The sequence below is a fragment of the Tasmannia lanceolata genome, unplaced genomic scaffold (assembly GCF_043159265.1).
Source record: "Tasmannia lanceolata isolate RefF3 unplaced genomic scaffold, GAP_Taslan_0.1 ptg000008l, whole genome shotgun sequence".
Taxonomy (NCBI): Eukaryota; Viridiplantae; Streptophyta; class Magnoliopsida; order Canellales; family Winteraceae; genus Tasmannia; species Tasmannia lanceolata.
The window spans coordinates 35,205,013-35,221,222 of record NW_027518685.1 but is presented as its reverse complement, the minus strand read 5'-3'; the positions used below and the strand labels follow the sequence as shown (position 1 = coordinate 35,221,222).

Here is a 16,210-nt window from a genome sequence, read left to right as displayed (position 1 = left end):
AACACGAATGCGACGCGGAAAGCGGCCAAGAAAAATCCTTGTCGACTCGATGCAGATGCGGCCAAAAACACAGTTGACGCGGCTGAGTACTCCGTTGATGCGGTCATAACTCGGGAGAGAAAGGATTTTCTATTGACCGGGCAAAATGCGAAACGTGGATGTGGTGCAACACGGATGCGGCCAAGGTAAAAGGGAGTCGACTCGGGGGAGTCAACGCGGACACGGACGAGTTTTAAAACACTGATTTTGATAACATGCGCTCAAGTATTTTGTCTTCTAGTGTTTAAAGAGCTGTAAAAGGTTTATTACGGTTCCCAAAAAGCACCTAAGAGACAATTAAATACTAAAAGACATGACACATGAGCGCATGTATCAACATATAGTTTTGCTGAAATCATTTCCCAATTTTTTTTATGAAATATTTGTTTGCCTACTATTATGGAGTTAGAGAGAGAGAGAGAGTGAGTGAGTGAGGGAAAATATTGAGATCGAGCCTTAACAAAATAACCACCAATCTCTAGAGGAACTCCCTTGCACACCCCACCACCTGTGATCCTTACTCCATTGGCTATAGTCACCTCAACTCTCGAGTTGTAGTCGATCTCGCACCCCAGACGTGTAGCAATCCGAGTGTGAATGAAATTCAAGGTGCTACGACTATCAACCAGCACCTCGATTGAATGTTTTCGGATTCTGCCCTTGAGTTTCATTGTTCTTGGCATGAAGAGCCCGTCATGGCACTAAATGAAATATCATGTGAGCCTTCTTACTCATCTTTGCCTGACCCATCATCTTCCCCTTCGTCGATATGGTGTGTAGAATCAATTAAATGAAATTGTGGTGCCTTACAACAGTGTCCTAGAACGAATCGTTCGTCACAATTGTAACAAAGCCCCTTGGAGCGACGTTCTTTCATCTCAGCAATGGTTAACCTCTTGGGAACCTTTGGATCAATGACTGAGTTTCCAACATTAGGCTTAGGTGTCACTACCTTCAACTGCTTTCTTACTCTTTTGCAACTTCTCTTCAATAATCCTTGCTAAGGTAGTGGCTTGACTCAGAGTCTTCGGCTGAAGGACCCGAGCTTCACCTTCAAGCCCCCAACAAAAATGCCGACTAAGGCTTTTCAGTCCACCCTTCCACCATGTTAGCTAATCTTTCAAATTGCCTCTGGTACTCTCGAACTGTCCCTAGTTGCTACAACTTACTAAGGGCAGAATCAAACTCTTCAAATTCAGTTGGGCCAAACCGAACACAAATTAGCAGCAGTTAAAACCGCTGGTAATATTAGGTAACACCGCTGTTATAAAATTTACCCGCGGTTTCCTTTCCGCTGGTGTATGTCTCGTCGGTGCATCCTTTACCCGCGGTTAGGACCGTAGCTATTAAAACCGCTAGTATATGTCAAAATTACCAGCGGTTATAACCGCTGGTATATGTCGATATATAGCAGCGGTTATAACCGCTGCTATCAACACCGCTACTGTATTGTCATCATTAGCGGCGGTCAGAACCGCTGGTATATATCGACATATACCAGCGGTTATAACCGCTGCTATTAACACCGCTACTGTATTGTCATAATTAGCGGCGGTCATAACCGCTGGTATATCTCAGTGTCGTTAGTTGAACCACAGATATATACCAGCGGTTATGACCGCTGGTATATATCCAGATTTATACCGGCGGTTTAAACCGCGGGTGTAACTGGGATAAACTGTATATATAGCAGCGGTTATAACCGCTGCTAAAAGTGTGAAATTTTTTTTTTGAAAAATACAGGAACGCTGAATATCCCAAACCACATACAGAACAGGTTCACATATAAGAACCTGTACAAATTAAAACCTGTGACACATAGAGATGCTTCACATATAAGAACCTGTGACACATGCAAAACCTGCTTTACAAAAGTATAGAACCTGTAGACTTTGACAAAAGAACTTTTAATTTATTTAACAGAAAAGAAAATTTACAAAGGATGGATCAAATCGATGGGGATGCCTTAAAGGCTACAAGTGCGATATTTAAGTTCCACACCCAAAGCCCGCATTTTTTTAAGCCCAGTTTGATAGTTTGGACCGCCTCTTCGAACGTAGATGTGCATTCTTGATGCCTTCATTTTGGATTCCTGAAAAATCAAGAGGATAGGCATATAAGTAATATATACTGACGAAATTTCACATTTTATCATACAATTGAATACAAAAAACTTGAAATAAATTGAAAACAAAGGTTACCAAAGTTGGCATCGATGTCATCAAACGATAATGATATATTGTTCCCAATCAACACCACAGTTGCAGTAACCCTAAGCAATCCAAATCTTCTCTCTATATATTTATTCCCTAACCCTAAATCAAAATAAATGAAACCCACACCATGGTGGATTCTATGGATCAAAACACCAGCTTCCATGCTTCGTATAGCATAAACTGAAATTTAAAATAAAAGGCGTGTGTTAATATTCAAAATATGGGGATGAAAATCATTTTCAGTCCTTTGTCAAAAATACCTTCCGCCCTCAACAGGCTTGTAAAGGAGATGAAAATACCAAATAGCCATTCTGAGAGATTCCCATTGGAGCAAAGCTCATAAACAAGAAAACACTCATCACAGTAACCCAGCAAAGTCACAAGGTTTGGATGTCTAACATGTGGTAACCTCGTAACCTCCCTCACAAATGTCTCCACATATTCATCCTTGATAATATGCTTAACTGCAACATGCTGCCCTTTTGAGACTACACCTTTATACACCTTTCCTAATATATCACAGAAAGTCAGACAAAATCAAGCTTGCTCATGAACCAGACTAAAATCCTTAACCAGTGCCTAAACGATTTCTTCAGGCCATAGAAACTTTAAGTGTATGATGTATAACCTACCTTAAGGATCTATACAAGAAGGCCCACTCCATTGTCTAAAAACATTGCCAATCAAGACACATATTTGTAGTTGTACATCCATAGTAGTTTTACAAGGAATAAAGTGTGCCATTTTACTAAATCTGTCTACAACGACCATGATACTGTCCCACCCTCTTCAACAGCATTTTGTATTTGGCCGAAGTATGTATCCTCCTTGATCTATTCTTTCAACTTTTCAAACCCCAATGTTTCCATTTTCATGGTATTTAACAGCGAAAAACGTCTGCTAAGAGCATCATCTACTTTATTTTGTGTACCTGACTTGTGTTTAATGGAAAAAGTAAATTCTTGCAAGTAGGATACCATTTTGCATGCCGAGAGTTAAGCTTGTGCTGTCCTTGTAGAAATTTCAATGCCTTATGATCAGAAAATAACACAAACTCTCGTTGAATTAGATAATGACGCCAATGTTGTAAAGTCTTCACAATGGCATATAGTTCCAAGTCATATATTGAGAAATTGAGCTTACCACTCAATTTCTCTCCAAAGTCTCCAATAGGCTTGTGTTCTTGGCTAAGGACAAAACATATGCCCACCTTTGATGCATCACAGTCCACTTCAAAGATTTTATTAAAGTCGGGCAGTGCTAGCACCAGAGCACTAGTAAGACATGCTTTAATCTCCTCAAAGACCCTTTGTGCTTGAGAAGTCCACTCAAACTTACCATTCTTCATGCAATCGGTAAGAGGAGCCATGATCACACTAAAACCATGAATAAAGCGTCTGTAAAAACTAGCCAAGCCATGGAAAGAGCGTACCCCATGGACATTCCTCGGCCTTGGCCATTCCACCACAGCCTTAATCTTCGATTCATCGGGTTTGATTCCTTTTGCTGAAACTTCATAGCCTAAGAAAATCAATTTCGCTGGCACAAACACACATTTCTTGAAAGACGCATACAATTGCTTCGCCCTTAATGTGTCAAGTACCTCCCGGAGGTGTTGCAAATGTGCACTTTCATCCTTGCTGTAGACAAGGATGTCATCAAAGTAAACTACCACAGATTTGCCAATAAACGGTCTAAGCACCTGATTCATAACCCTCGTGAAAGTACTAGGTGCATTGGAAAGTCCAAAGGGCATTACCATCCATTCAAATAGGCCTTCCCGTGTCTTGAAAGCTGTTTTCCATTCATCCCCTTGTCGGATTCGAATTTGATGGTACCCACTTTTCAAGTCAAGTTTAGAAAATACCGTCGCCCCACCAAGCTGATCTAACATATCATCAAGTCTTGGAATTGGAAACCCTTACTTAATGTTTATTCGCTTGATGGCCCGGCTATCCACACACATACCTCAAGATCCATCTTTCTTTGGCACTACTAAGGCCGGTACAACACAAGGACTGATACTTTCCCTTATATAACCCCTTTTTCAGAAGCTCCTCTACTTGCGTTCTTAATTCCTCATGCTCCTTTGGTGACATCCTATAATGTGCTTTGCTATGCAAGGTAGCTTCTGGCAATAAATCTATTTGGTGATGAATGTCCCTAAGAGGAGGCAAACCTTGAGGCAAATCTTCCGGAAAAACATCATGATAGTCTTCCACTATTCTTTTGACATGTGCGGGTAAAGTGTTTATTTCCTTTTCTCCTTGCATATCAGCCATAGGACTGATTATTAAGGCAAAAACAAGTTCTGCCGCATGGAGTTCCTTCTCAAATTCTTGCCTTGAGAGACAAGTTTTCTTTTTGCCCGAGTTGGATTTTCCGCTGTCTTCTTTTGATGGCACTAAAACTAGTTTCCTTTGGTCTTTATGAAAGGCATACGTGTTGTTTTTTCCATCATGGATAGTCTCTCGATCATATTGCCATGGCCGGCCTAGTAACACATGACAGGCGTCCATCGGCACTAGATCACACCACACCTTGTCGTTATATCTCTCTCCAATGCTAAATGAAATGAGACAGCGTTTAGTTACCCAATCCTCGTTGTTGTGATTAAGCCATGCTAGCTTGTATGGTTTTGGGTTTGATTCCACCTTGAGGTTTTATTTTTGAGCAGCTTCTTGTGAAATCACATTTTCACAACTTCCCGAGTCAATGATTAGCTTGCACACTTTGCCCTTTATAGTACACTTGGAAGCAAATATATTATTGTCTTAGCCAATCTTCTTCCGGCTTAGGCACAAGGCACAACCGTCGAGTGACAAGGCACTCCCCAAGTGCATCTGCGGCTCCTATATATTCACCTTCCTCTTCCACTACCTGTTCCTCCTCACTGATTGGTTTCTCTTCATACATCTCCTCATCAGTTCCTTGTATTAATAAGTGTTGCTGCAACTTTGGACACGAATTAGCATAATGACCCACATTTCCGCACCTAAAACATTTGATATTTGAAGAATTTTTCTGTTGTCAAGGCTGGACTGCTGTTTGAGACCTTGTAAGAGTTGTAACAGGCCTATGAGGGATGGATTGAGGAGGCATGGTGCGTGTAGGGGCTGTTGGAGGCGTGGGCTGTATACGGGAAGACATTCCGCCACTATTTGCATAGGAAAATCTGCTAGTAATGCTTCTTTTTTGTTAATCTTCCAATGCTTGGGCTCTTGCACGAGCTTCCTGAACACTTCCACAGTGATGTAACACTAAAGCATATTTCAATGAAGGCTTCAAGCCTTCCACATATCTCGAGACAAGTTGTTCTTGGTTTTCTCGCAAGTTGTTCTGAGCCACCAACATATGAAATTTATTAGTGTATTGTGCAACGGAGCAATTACCTTGTCTCAACTTGAGCAACTTTTATACATGTCTTGCCTGTAATTAAAAGGAAGGAATCCCTTTCCCATTTCTCTCTTCAATTCTGCCCAACTTTTATACATGTCTTTGCTACCACTATGTTAAATATAATGTCTAGACTCTAGACATTCACATATACTTCTATTGTATTTTATCTCTAAAGTATCTTTCTGCAAGCTATTAGGTGAATGAAACAGAGGTTGAATTTACTGTGGCAAGTAGAAATAGATGTTCACCTGCTATGCCTTGGCCAATGAAGTTCAAAGCATTTAGATCATTCGTGGCAGCATAGATCTCCTTAATTGGAATTTTCTGACAGCCAGACCCTTCAGATACTAACTCCTTGGAATCTGTAGAAGTAAACAAGCCAATGTTCAATTTACTAAGTGTTAAAAGTGGTAAGTTACAGTGGATGAATAATCTAGGAATGGGAAATGCTATGAAATACCATCTTTTTCTTGTGGAATACTGGATATAGACCATTTTTTTGTCGAGTGCCACACGGCCCACGCCACAATAATTACCAATATGAAAATCCCTACTAGACCCCCAACTAGTAGCCACAGACCTATTTCATTGCAAAAACTGCCCAGGTTAGAAAAGAGATCAAAATAACTCATATAGAATGAGGTTTTGGTCATCGTTTCGAAGAAGGTTTCACCTGTGAAAATCTTAGAGCTTTCTCTTCTACTTTGTTGTCTGTCTGCAAATAATTGGATGATTCATTACCAAACTATTCTTTAACAAATTAAGGCAAAACACAAAAGAATTCACAGAAAAAAGCAACATAGTAGGAACGTTTCAGTAAGCACATCAAGATTAAGGAGTAACTGGAAAAGACATCAAAGAACACTGAATGAATAAAAGCAGCATAGAAAGAGAAGATTATGAGCCCAAAGAACCCTAATATAGCAAGCTCACAATAAACGATTATTCCATTTCTCTAAAATAACCCAATCTCCATTTGCAGTCACCTATAGGGTAAACAATTTACATCTATATAAAGCTAACTAAAATGCACCAGCATGATATATGATCTTAAAAGCCTCGAACATAATCAACTAAATGAATCATTTAGGGTACGGAGTACAGCCTACTTAGTGACAGTAGAGGCAACAAGAAAATTTGCTATAGGAATGAGACTAGAGCAGAAAATGGGCATCCCTCACCAAACCCACCCAGAAACACATGTACACCCTTTTCTAAGCTCTCAACCCTCTTCAGAAAACCTCAAATACAAAATAAGCCATAAACCCTTGTACAAAGTGGGTCAAAACAAGCTTTTTTCTGACATAAGCGGATTGAATTCAAGACACCCAACTCAACACTCCGATACTACTGAACCACAAGTTCAGAGCACAAATAAAAGATTCTCACATATTTAAAGACTAGGATTAGCAAAACTGAAATCTATTTTGAGGGCTACAATAAGGAAAAGAAGAATTCCTGAAAATGAGAAGGAAGAGAAGTACCATTCAAAGGACTTGATAACATCAATCTTAGAAGCCATCTTGTTCAAACTTTTGAGTATGTCTTCCACTTGTACCCCTTCCTTGAACTTAACCAGTACTAAATGGTTCAATTCACCCATGGTTGCACTGTCAAGAGGTCCGAGCATATGGGCATTTTATAAAGTGAAGGCTCCATACATGCTTTCACAATCTCACTACTGCTTTGTTCGACCCCACTGCTTTGTCGATGCCTTTGCTGAGTAGTAAGGCAGCTTGAGGAAATCACTGTTTCGTGGACAACATCTCCCACCTGATATTATTTGACATATCAACTACACAAGGTGGAGAGCCTCAAATCAGCTAATAAATTACACCTTTTGGGGCCCCCATTTGAAATGCAGGAATTTCCAGAAAAGTTAGGAAAAGAAAAACTTACCAGAATTTCTTGCCATTCCATTGATTACAAATGAAAAAAAAAAAGTCACTTGAACTACAGCAGTTCAAATTTCATTTAAGTGGAGGATTTTCAATTTATACTGATCCCTCCAAGGAAGGCATAACATTAAATCAAGGTAATTAAACAAGTTACTTGAACTACAGCAGTTCTAGGTGTAAGAGCTGTTTAGATAGGTTTCTAGAAGTGCCTATGTTAAGTCTCTAAGATGCTTATTTCCAGATTTACGGACTTCGGTAGAAGTTTAATTACAGCAAGTTTGCTTTATTGAGTCAGAACTATAATTTCAGTACAGGTGAAGTTTAAGCTAGAGGCTCTAAGCCAATATTGGTGGGATTCTATATATATGGCATGCAAGAGACAAAGTTCAGGAACCTTTTGTATGGGAGTTTGATGTTTTCCTCTATATTTCCTGTTACTTTCTGTTACTTTATATTTGAGCACCTCCATAACCCCCAAAAGAACATGAACCAATACAACCTCACAATATGAAAAGATCATTGGTCGATCTTCTAGCAGCTAGATTTTGCAACACTGACTCTTTCCTTACTTTTCCAGCATGCAAGGAGAATACACATGAAAGTGAGGGAAATGGCACTATGTGCGTAGTCTATTTTTAGTGCACACCACTACCCATAAAAAAAAGAATTTGCAACATTACACTAAACCCTGATGAATGCTAGAAGAAAATGTGTTATATGGATAAATCAGAGCAAACAATGAAAAACATGCATGTGCTAAGAGAAATGAAAACATAGCTTGCTTATCAGGGCAGTGGCAAGGGCCCTGTGATAACTACTTAATAACCCAGTTTTTGGTGTGGGGGCAATCATTGTGGTGGTACACAACAAGATGTGGCCCATCTCACTTGACTAGGAGAATTATGCATCTTATGTTCAAACCAAATAACTTAACTGGAATTTTGCATGGACCATGAGTGAGAATAATGTGTTTTAACCAAGTCCGAATAACCAGTTTCTCATTGTTGAATACTGCATTGAACCAATGTATGCTTAACCAATTTACAATCACATTAAAGAAAGGGTACCTTTTCATCCAATCCGTGAATAAAGCCTTCTGTAGCACTCTAGACTCTACCGAAGGCAGTAGAAAATCTACAAAGTACCTGTGCGGGTTTCCAACGCCTCCCACTTCAGCAAGAAAATGTCACCTTCCACTTCAACTAGACAGTTCATTCTCGCTTGAGATTGATGTAAAGTGTACTTGACGCGGATTAAAGTGAGATTACGTTGTTGAAGGTCGTCCTCCACTGCTTCAATGGAAGAAGAGCCTGAATTGTACGATGTTATTATAGGAGGCTTTCTTCCGTAGAGTGCCTCGAACATGTTCTCAGTACTCTGGTATGTCCTCCGGAAGGAGTACTGTGTAATTCATACATGAGTTGGTGCCGTAGATTAGACTGTGAGTTATGGGAAATGTTGCCTACAAATTGACATTGCCAGAAGATAGTCGGATTCATCCTGTCTTCCATATTTCGCAACTCAAACCATATCATGGACCAACACCAAATCCTCCTTGCATTTTGCCTTCATTAACTGATAACAATCACCCAGTTGTTTCACCAATTGCCATTTTAGGCCGAAGAGTTGTGCTTCAGCAAGATAAACCAATAACTCAGGTGCTCGTTCAATGGCAAGGACTTTTACTGGAGGACACTTCTTGGGAAAATTTAGTCGATCTTCAATCGGATTACCCATCCTTCAACCTTGAGGACAAGGTTATTTTTCAAGGGGTGGGAAATGATAGAGAACAGAGTATATCAGAGAGCCAACAAGAAGAACAGAAGGAGATTGCTGACAAAGAAGGACAATCGGAAGGTCAATCAGATCACGACAAAAGAGTCAGAGGCAGTAGAATGACCAGAACACCCCGGTGGATGAAGGATTATGTCCATCGTTAGATTAACATAATCTGATTCATTAAAAGGTTGTTAAACTAGGATGTTATCGTTTACGCTTTCCATGTAATTCGAGAATAATGCCAGTTAGGCTCGGTTGGTTACGATCTGAGTCAGAGAATCAAGTCCTGTTATGTAAAAGAGGCCTATAAACAAGGGCATCAGGAGAGGAGAAATATAAAGAAATACAATTTTCTCGAATCTTTTTCTTCTGCTCTCCCTCTTTCTCTTTTCCTTCTCTTTTTCTACCTATTTTCGTTCTGTTACAGAGACTTGGTAATCGTCACTACTGGGTCATAACACATCTTCACAATTTCTCGACCCCTTAGATTCTAAATGACCTAACTACCCTTATTTTATGGAAATGCCTAAAATGCATATTAAAGGCTAAAATGACCAAAGTACCCCTACTTATGTAAATGTACATGAAACAAAAGAACATTTCCTACACTAATGAGCATTCAAAAGCCGATGTAACTTTCTTAAGGGGATGCTCTTGCATCAGCCGGACCCACATCTTTTCCTATTTTAACCTTAATATTTTCAAATCTAAGAGCTATTATAGGAGCCTTTTATGTCTTTTTACCCGCTCAAACATATCGTAGAGTTAAAAACACATAAAATGGCAAGTACATTAGGAATTCCGGAAATATCGTTAGAGAAGAAATATGAAATAAATCACCATCAGAATACAAGACATCTACACAAAAATTTTCTTAATTATTCTGTATTGCTGTACTTCCAAAGCATACTACACTAAAAGGAGGAGTCTTTACCTTCATCAAAGTGGTCTATGGTTGCACAATTCATTACTAACTACGCAACCAAAATCAAAACATCAAAAACACAAGGAAAAGCAAAGAATCAATAAATTTATACTAAAACTAACAAAAAATCCCAAATTTGAACCGAAACAACAAATGAAAAAATTGTCACAACTCAATTACTCCAATAAAAATGTCAAAATTGATTTCCAAATCACCAAGTACAACAAATTCTCACCTAAAACAGAGATCCAAAAACTGAAGGCCGGAGTTAAACAAGATCTGGTGGCCAGATTGTTGTGGAGAATCCGTTGAAGGAATATCTTCTTCTTTAAGAAAAAAAAGGCTAATCTAATAAAACTTCAGATCTAAAAAAGAGAAAGGACGAGAGATAATTTTGCATGAGTACTACACTAAAACAGGCAACTCACACAAAAAGAATAGTGATCAAACAATACCAAATACTAAAAGCCCTAAAAACCAAATCCATATAAAAATTAAACAACTCACTAATTTCACTCAAAGTAACCAATATTGCTGATGAATTAAAAGAACCCTACATCGAAAATCAGAAAATAGGTAAAAGTGAAAACAATAAACAGAGCTTTGGCACATATTTATAAAGAAAGAGAGAGGAGGAAAAAAAACCTACCATGATCTAAGACATAAAATGAAAAAAATGCTTCTAGATTTGAAACTAATAAGCAATAACTTGAAACCCATCTTGAGAAAGAATAGAGGAATCGGGAGAACTCACATGCTTGGAACGCTTGTGTAGATCTCAGGCCAGAAGGAATGAACCCTAACCCCAAATGCCCTCTTCTTCGTTTCACAGTAGCCAAAAATAGGGATGGCTTGGGGATGGAGCCAAATGGAAAGGGGTGGTCGAAACCGTGGAAAATAAAGGAAAAAGAATGGTCAAACCCTAAAAAAATAGAGCAATGGAAGCTTCTCTCTGCCTCAGTTTCATCTCCTTCATCAATCTGCAGTGGAGAATAGAGTTTCACGGCAGTTTTGGGCTTCTAGATGTCACGGAAGATTAGGGTTTCACGTCTCCTTCGCCAATCGCAAACGAGGATGGAAAAGAGGGAGAAAAAGACACGGGAGATTAGGGTTTCAGGTCTCCTCGATCGTCAATCACAGACGACGATGGAAAAGAGGGAAAAGAGGGAGCGGGAGAGAAAAGCGAGGGAGTGGGTAGCGAGGGAGAGAAGCGAGGGAGTGAAAATTTCACGCGAGTAGGTATTCTACTTTATGTTTTCTCCGGAGATATACCAGCGGGCGGCTAAATAACCGCGGCTAAATACCAACATTCAACAGCGGTTTTTAAAACAGCTGGTAAATAACCGCTGGTAAATGATGATTTTGTTGTAGTGAAAGCGCCATTTTAAGATCCTTCCATTACATATTCTTCTGTGTTTTCTCGTACCATTGAAACTATTGTAAGGCTTCTCTTTCCATGTGGAATGAGCCTTCACATCTTCAGGTGTTAGATGAAAACGGAAAAAATTGCTCGCCGTGATAAGCCCACGCTCTTGGATCGTCAAAACCGTCGAAATGAGGGAACTCCAGCCTGGTGAACCTCGTTTGAATGGTTCCTTCTGCTATTCCAGACTTTGATGCCTCGTTTTCCCCACTCCCAATATTTGAAGAGATCCCCTTGCTACCGGAAACCTCACCTCTGTTGATTTCTAATTTTGATTTTCCATGAACTTGGAACACATCTCTACAGGATTTGATTTTCCATGAACTTGGAACACATCTCTACAGGATTGTTAACGGTCTCTTCCAACTTCTCCACTCTCTCTTCCATGGCTGATTTTCTCTTGGGCTGAGATCTATTTGTCATGCCAAGATCAAACCTTTGCTCCGATACCAAAATGATAGGTACCTGTAGAAGAGAAATAAGGTAAATATGACGCCATTATTGGCTTGTCAAGGTGACCAGACCTTCCCGTGTGAGAACACAAGATAAAGTCAAAATATGCTTGCTTATTGCATTCATCTCTGCTGAACATACATAAACAATCCACAAAACAGAAACAATAGTCTCCTAATAAACCTAGAGTCCTAGCATTATGTGGCTATTTTGAACTTAAAAGAAACATAAAATAATGCTAATCAGTTCCTAATAAATTGGGTAGAAAACAAATCCAAAGCTAATCAAATCGAACCCAAATATCACGTGGTAAACGGGTGCATAACAATTCAACAATCGAAGCATAAAATAGAAATTGGAATCCAATTTGTATACATGCTACCATCCGCACTGAGCCGCATACTGTTCCAGACATCATCGTCGAACGAATCCACATCGACCCCATCTTCGGCGGTTGTAAGCCCGTGGAGGTGGCGGTGAAAGGAGTTGAAAACCAGTAGGGCGAGCGAGAAAGGGTTGTTTCAATCCGTTTGGAACAGATTCGGCACGAGGCAAGAGCAATTTTTGAATTATAAGAATTTAATGGGGTGTTTTGGCAAGTTATGATTATGCCTTTTGGTAATGAATCGTTGGGAGGGGGGAGATGGAGATGCGAGGGAGGACGACTTGTTAGATTAATGATAAAAATATAATCGAAAAGCGAGTTGAAATGACTCGGTCGTGGCGGAAATCTAGTTGAAACGACTTCTTAGTGAGGAAGTTTCTGAATAAATACCAAGAAATTCGGGATACGTGGTACAATATTTATAATGGGAATAATATCCGATTTTTTATGCGTTTTGGAAATGCCAGTAAAGGCTCAAAATTCCATTTTTTTCCTTTCAATTTCTTACATGATACATAGGAAATTTAGATGACGCCATAGACTTGAGGGAGGAAGAGGAGCGCTGCCATGTCATCGTGAACACTGAAACAGCCCTTCCTCCTTATAATATATAGATATGGGTGGGTGATACTTCTACAATAAATTCACCCTCTATAGTCGAGTATTTTTCAAAATGGACTATACACTCCACACCATAGGATGATTCAAACCGTCCATTTGATGGGCCACTATGTAAATAGGTTGTGCCCCAAAAATCATTTCCTTAGGAGTAGTAATCAACTTGTGCAGTGGGTGTATGGGCTAGCTCCATGGTGAGGTCAGCTATGATATACTACACCTCTTCTTTAGTAGGTTCATCTACAACATCTGGTGTGCCCTCGTTGGCACGTTCCTCTCTGGGTCGGTCTGGTCTAATCTAAGTCAACTAACTCACATGGAATACGGGGTTAGTTTTCCCTTGATCCAGGGAGGGCTGGTCGCTTGAGTCTATAGGCTACCTTTCATATCTGCTTCTCTACAAGGTCTACTTTCTTCTTCCTTCAGACCGGGCCAAGAACTCCAAAATCCGAGGGGCTGTTTAAGCTGCTTTTGGTTGATCTTTTGGAGTGATCTCTAAGAAGGGTCGTCGCCAGGAATTTACACTTTGGGGGGGACTAATTTTCACTTGCCTGCATTGGTCACAAGGGGCAAAGTAAGGAATTTGGTCCATGGGGCCAGAGAATGGTTGTTATAGCATGTTGTAGGTCACACTTTTACACTTAGATTTCACTTCAAGCATGGCCTCCTGTTATAGCACGTTGAGGCCCACATGATAGGATGATCCAAGCTGTTCATTTGTTGGGTCACAAATAAATAGGTTGAACCGCATTAATCGTCTCCATAGGATGATCCTAACTGTCCGATCTATAAGGGGCAATCATAGATCTATAAGAGGCAATCCTATGATTGCCCCTTATAGATCGGACGGTTAGGATCATCCTATGGAGATGATTTAGGAGATGCAACCTATTTACATTGCGGCCAAGCAAATGAATAGTTTGGATCATCATATGAAGTGGGTCCAAATTTTTGAAAAATGCTAGACTTCACGTGTACACAACTTATAAAATCGTCAAATGTGAATTCCTTGAAGGCCCTATTTAGATTGCAAGAAAAACATTTTTGATTTCTGACAGAAAAATGGATTTTTTTTTCTTTTCACCATTTAGAGGGAAATGCTATGATTATTGTTAACTTAGATGGATATCATTATAATTTGAAGGTCCCTCTAAGTAAAGTTTGAATAAGATCCGTTCAAGTTATCTCTTTTCGTGTGTAAAACATGTAAGATATTTTAGAAAATTTTCTGATCTCTTTTCGTGTGTAAAACATGTAAGATATTTTAGAAAATTTTCTGTTCCAAACTTTTCCAAAAAATTCTTGCAATCCAAACTTATATAGAAACTTTAGTGTGTGAAAGAGAGACTATCAGCCACATTAAGGATGATCATAACCGTCCGATCAATGCTGAATTTCCCGGCTTTAGCGTATGAAATCCAGATTTTAGCTTCGTGACATTCGGGATTTTAAAATCCTAGATTATAAAATCTAGGACTTTACAATCCTATATAATAAAATCCATGAATGGCCCTTTGTATTTTGTGGAGAGAGAGAGAGGATGATCATGATGATGATGTGGAGCATGCATGTCCCATTTAGCATAACAGGAAAGAAAGTAAAAAAAAATTGTTGTGCATTAATTACTGACAAATGCAGGTGGGTATTAAGGAGAAAATATGGCATAAATTAAGGGCATACAAAGAGAGAGGGGGTATTACTTGCAGATATAGGGAGGCCATTTATCAAGGGCATTAATTGATAAGCATTTAAATATGATTTTTTTTTTCAAATTTCCCCTTGCCCCCACCTTTGCTCAGCCACTGATTGGTCATTGGGAAGGGGCCGTGGACACTAAAGGAGCTAGGCATGCATGTACAGACATTCACCTTTAAAAGGATTTTGTATGTCATTGGGGGCGGCATGGCCCCCCCTCATGCTATATGTGCGTCCGCTCCGTCGCTCCCTTCATACGCCTTGCTGCTTCATCTGAATAGGTTTGGGCTAGTTCACTGCGCTCCTGCCACCCCCATCTCAGTTAGGGCAAAGTAGGCTGATGGGCAAGCCCCCTCCTGTCGCAATGGTGTGGGGGCGTTAAGAGGCTATTTGTTGACCTGTGGCTAACTCAAAGGGGCTGAAGTTCGACACAGAGCTTTTTTGGTTGTTTAGTTATAGCAGCACTGAGCAACATCCAACAGCTCTAGTCCTTTTACTAAAGTGCCTTAAGTTTGAGGTTTGTACTAAAGTGCCTTAAGTTTGAGGAGTTTACATCCAACAGCTCAAGTCCTTCCAACAGCTCTAGTCCTTCTGGTTTGCACTACAGTGCTTTAAGTTTGAGGAGTCCGTATGGTGTGGACTGTACACATACAGTCCATTTTGAAAAATTCTTAACAATAGAAGGTGAATTTATCATGGCTCTTATAATACTAGTAAAAAAACCCGTGCGATGCACGGGCCGAGAAAGAACTGTACGGACCACGTCATAGGTTGATCCAAACCGTCCATGTGATGGAACACAACATAAATAGGTTGTGCCCCAAAAATCATTTCCATAGGCCGATCCTAGCCCTCCAATCTATAGATGTTTCCATAATTCCTCTTATCTTAAATCCGATGGTCAAGATCACCCTATAGTTTGTTAATTAAAAAACCATAAAGGAGGGGGTAAGATCGAAATTATACGGCTTTAATGGGTGCCGTTGTTAAAGCATAAAGGAGGGGTAGGATTGAAATTATTTGATATAATGGGTGCCTTTGTTAAAAGCATCAAGGGGTAGGATTGAAATTTTCTCGGTGAAAAGATGCGAATGGCAACTGTTGCTAGCAAACACAAAAAAAAAAGTAATAATTACAAATAAAAGATCCTCGTGCAAAGATGCGCATGTCAAATGATGGCAAATGTTGGTAGCAAAAAACAGAGTAATCATGACAAAAAAAAGTAAATAAGCTAAAGTTATAAAGTTTTCAATGACAAATTACCAATAAATGGTTACAAAGTTTTTAAAGCCTTTCTATACACAGAAATACAGTGTATATCTTTCTCTTTAAGAGGAGGTATACACAGAAGCCGCATGTATATGGGGTAAGATTGAAATT

The 16,210-nt window shown here is 39.6% G+C and overlaps 1 protein-coding gene across 2 annotated transcripts; it reads right to left on the bottom strand.

Moving 5' to 3' along the window:
• Nucleotides 1–1,864: 1,864 nt before the first annotated feature.
• Nucleotides 1,865–11,341, bottom strand: LOC143883595 (uncharacterized). Of its 2 annotated transcripts, XM_077386940.1 has the most exons (7): nt 11,011–11,341; nt 7,139–7,427; nt 6,328–6,369; nt 6,115–6,234; nt 5,903–6,016; nt 2,241–2,435; nt 1,865–2,131 (listed from the first exon to the last, which is right to left on the bottom strand). In XM_077386940.1, the coding sequence occupies exons 2-7, from the start codon at nt 7,158–7,160 to the stop codon at nt 2,058–2,060; spliced, it is 567 nt and encodes a 188-aa protein (XP_077243055.1). In that variant the 5' UTR covers nt 7,161–7,427; nt 11,011–11,341; the 3' UTR covers nt 1,865–2,057. The 2 variants fall into 2 exon arrangements, with proteins under 2 accessions (XP_077243055.1, XP_077243056.1); XM_077386941.1 differs by lacking the exons at nt 2,241–2,435; nt 11,011–11,341 and having other exon boundaries at nt 7,139–7,681.
• Between the last annotated feature and the right edge of the window lie 4,869 nt (nt 11,342–16,210).

Excerpts from the sequence above, each read along its gene's own strand:
- LOC143883595 (XM_077386940.1), bottom strand. The coding sequence starts at position 7,160 with ATGTTATCAAGTCCTTTGAATG. Across the intron at positions 6,370-7,138 it reads GTTATCAAGTCCTTTGAATG|ACAGACAACAAAGTAGAAGA; the intron begins GTACTTCTCTTC and ends AATTATTTGCAG. Across the intron at positions 6,017-6,114 it reads TATTCCACAAGAAAAAGATG|ATTCCAAGGAGTTAGTATCT; the intron begins GTATTTCATAGC and ends TTACTTCTACAG.